The 3,475-nt window shown below is 51.5% G+C and overlaps 1 protein-coding gene across 1 annotated transcript; it reads left to right on the plus strand.

The window, feature by feature from the left end:
• The first annotated feature begins 247 nt into the window (after positions 1 to 247).
• LOC123102893 (glutathione S-transferase 4) lies at positions 248 to 1,234 on the plus strand. The gene is made up of 2 exons (XM_044524383.1): positions 248 to 557; positions 651 to 1,234. Exons 1-2 carry the CDS (start codon positions 251 to 253, stop codon positions 1,118 to 1,120), a joined length of 777 nt encoding a protein of 258 aa, XP_044380318.1. The 5' UTR covers positions 248 to 250; the 3' UTR covers positions 1,121 to 1,234.
• The last annotated feature ends 2,241 nt before the right edge of the window (positions 1,235 to 3,475 follow it).

The raw sequence follows: 3,475 nt of genomic DNA on the forward strand, positions 1-3,475 counted from the left end.
CAAAAGATAAAATTGATACAATCCTTGAATCATATGAAAAAAAAGGTAACTTGCACTGTCTAGCACGAATCCCATGCACGGTAGTTAATCCAATCTCATTTGCATCCACCATTTAACCTGACAGCTCGTGTAGGCCAGAGACCATATAATGGAACACAGTGGGATCTGGACTGCAGCGATAGTCAACCCCGGACGCAAGCAGTGACGCCACCATCGGCCTCCAAACGATGAGCAACACCGCGCCTATTTAATGGTGATGAACTCGATTGTGCAGGCGCAGTCAATCAAAGAGCACACACGCACCCGTCGATCTCCAAGAAGCGGAAGCGGGAGCGAGCAGAGCAAAGGTGCGATGGCGGCGCCGGCGGTGAAGGTGCACGGGTGGGCGATGTCGCCGTTCGTGGCGCGCGCGTTGCTGTGCCTGGAGGAGGCCGGCGTGGAGTACGAGCTCGTCCCCATGAGCCGCGAGGCCGGCGACCACCGCCAGCCGGACTTCCTCGCCAGGAACCCCTTCGGCCAGGTCCCCGTTCTCGAGGACGGCGACCTCACCATCTTCGGTACACCTACTTCCGTCGACCTCTCTTCTTGTTTTCACTTGGTTGACTAATTCCCAATCCCATAAAGGACTGATCGTATGAAGCTTCACGCAGAATCGCGCGCCGTCGCGAGGCACGTGCTGCGCAAGCACAAGCCGGAGCTGCTGGGCTCCGGCTCGCCGGAGTCGGCGGCGAAGGTGGACGTGTGGCTGGAGGTGGAGGCGCACCAGCACCAGACCCCGGCGGGCACCATCGTGATGCAGTGCATCCTCACCCCGTTCCTCGGCTGCGAGCGCGACCAGACCGCCATCGACGAGAACGCGGCAAAGCTGACGAAGCTGTTCGACGTGTACGAGGCGCGGCTGTCGGCGTCGAGGTACCTCGCCGGGGACTCCCTCAGCCTCGCCGACCTCAGCCACTTCCCGCTCATGCGCTACTTCATGGACACCGAGTACGCGTCGCTGGTGGTGGAGCGCCCGCACGTGAAGGTGTGGTGGGAGGAGCTCAAGGCCAGGCCGGCGGCGAAGAGGGTGACGGAGTTCATGCCGCCAAACTTCGGGTTCGGAAAGAAGGCACAGGAGTGAAGACAAGAACGAGCACCGACCGAACATGTTGTGTGGTCTGTGCGACCATGGCTCAATGTTTTGGGTTGTTTGTGTTTCACGCATGAATAAAGCAAAATGCTTTGGGTTTCTCTATACAATTTCTTCCAAATTCTAACTAGTACAGTCTAGTAGTATACACTGAGCTTGCCACTCCTGTGAAGAATACAAATTTTCTGCAACAATTTTCTGAATTGATAGAGCAGAGGCTAACATCACTCAGTATTTAGAAGAGAGATTTTTTTTCTTTCAAAAAGAGGAGAGTGGATTTTGAGCTCCTATAGGATTGCAATGAGAATGAACTGTAGATTGCTGCTCTGCGCCGGTGGAGATTTTTTTTAGAACATCATGGAGCCAGGTATCATTGCTGGGGATGAAACCATCATATAGCCATGCAAGCATGTTCAGTTTTCTTAGCTAAAAGCAGTACTCCTTCGTTTTTATTTACTCCAAATATTAGGTTTATCTAAAGTTAAACTTTATATACTTTCAACAAGTTTGTAGATAAAATATATTAGCATACGGGTGTGGTTAGATCTCAGTCGACAGAGATTTAACAAACTCTCGGTCAAGTGATATAACATGTAAGAAAAAACTCGAAGTCGGCTGATGATAAGCATCCAGAGGAAGTTGTTGTGCACCCAGTTACACCACCCCCAACGGTCAACAACAAAGAAAAATTTGAAAAGAAAATCTGCACGGATCTCAATATATGATTCGATGAATATAGTATCGACTGAAACATAATGAAGTCTAGTTGACTGAGACTTAGTAAGACTGTTAACATATACACCACCAAATCAATACCAGCGATGCATGTAGGCACACACGAAAAATTAAAGGAAACGGAGCAATAATAAATGTCAGACATCCGAGGAGTCTCATATTTAAGACAAAGACAAGAGGGAGTCCTGGATTAGGGGGTCTCCGGATAGCCGGACTATCTCCATTGGCCGGACTGTTAGACTATGAAGATACAAGATTGAAGACTTCGTCTCGTGTCCGGATGGGACTCTACTTGGCGTGGAAGGCAAGCTAGGCAATACGGATATGGATATTTCCTTCTTTATAACCGACCTTGTGTAACCCTAACCCTCTCCGATGTCTATATAAACCGAAGGGTTTTAGTCCGTAGGACAACAATCACAACATACAATCATACCATAGGCTAGCTTCTAGGGTTTAGCCTCTCCGATCTCGTGGTAGATCTACTCTTGTATTACCCATAGGCTAGCTTCTAGGGTCCAGGGTGAGACTTTTCTTCCCGGACAGATCTTCGTATTCGGCGGCTTTGTACTGCGGGCTAATTCGCTTGGCCATCTGGAGCAGATTGAAAGCTACGCCCCTGGCCATCAGGTCAGATTTGGAAGTTTAAACTACACGTCCGATATCCGTGGAGATTTGATCTTCGACGCATTCAAGCCTCTGCCTTGTGCGCCACGCGGTCACGATGAGCATGACTTAGCTCTCCCATTGGACAGTGTTAAGGAGATCGCACCGGCAGCCGCTCCGACCCTCAATTCAGAGCCAATCGCGCCTTCCGCGGACGGGTGGATGGACCCCGCCACGGAGGCCTTACCCTCAGCGGCGATCGAGCCGAACATCGACCTTGCCTTGCACAGGAGCCGTATTGTTAAACTGTCGGATCCTTCTCCGGCCACGGACTCCGAACCGCCTGCGCCCATTCCTATCGAATCCGATTGGGCGCCGATCATGGAGTTTACCTCCACGGATATTTTTCAGCACTCGCCCTTTGGCAACATACTGAACTCATTAAGGTCTCTCTCCTTGTCAGGAGAATCCTGGCCGAACTATGTCCGGCAAGATCGGGATGCGGACGACGAAGAAATTCGACGCCCACCCACCACCCACTTAATAGCCACTATCGATGACTCAACCGACATGCTCGACTTCGACTCCGAAGACATTGACGGTATGGACGACGATGCGGGAGGCGAAGAGGGACCACCGCCCACAGGGCGTTGGACGTCCACCTCATCATATGACGTATACATGGTGGACACAACAAAAGAAGACGACGCTGAGGAATGGAAGGATGCAACGAAGGCTTGTTCCCTCGAGAAGCAGTCAAAGCGGCGGCGCACCGCCCCAAATCCCGCCTCGGCAGAAATAACGATCATACAAACCCAGCATTGGAGCAGGGCGAACCACCGCCGGACCACGGCAATACGGAGAATCAAACCGAACAAACCAATTCTGTCAAAGATAATAGTCCGGACGACATAACCCCGGACAGGCACCCGGAGCAGCAGAATGCCCGTCAAAGGCTTGTTGCCACCGCGAGGAGTTTGAAAAAGCAGAAGCAAAGGCTCAAGG

This window comes from Triticum aestivum, chromosome 1A (assembly GCF_018294505.1).
Source record: "Triticum aestivum cultivar Chinese Spring chromosome 1A, IWGSC CS RefSeq v2.1, whole genome shotgun sequence".
Lineage (NCBI taxonomy): Eukaryota > Viridiplantae > Streptophyta > Magnoliopsida > Poales > Poaceae > Triticum > Triticum aestivum.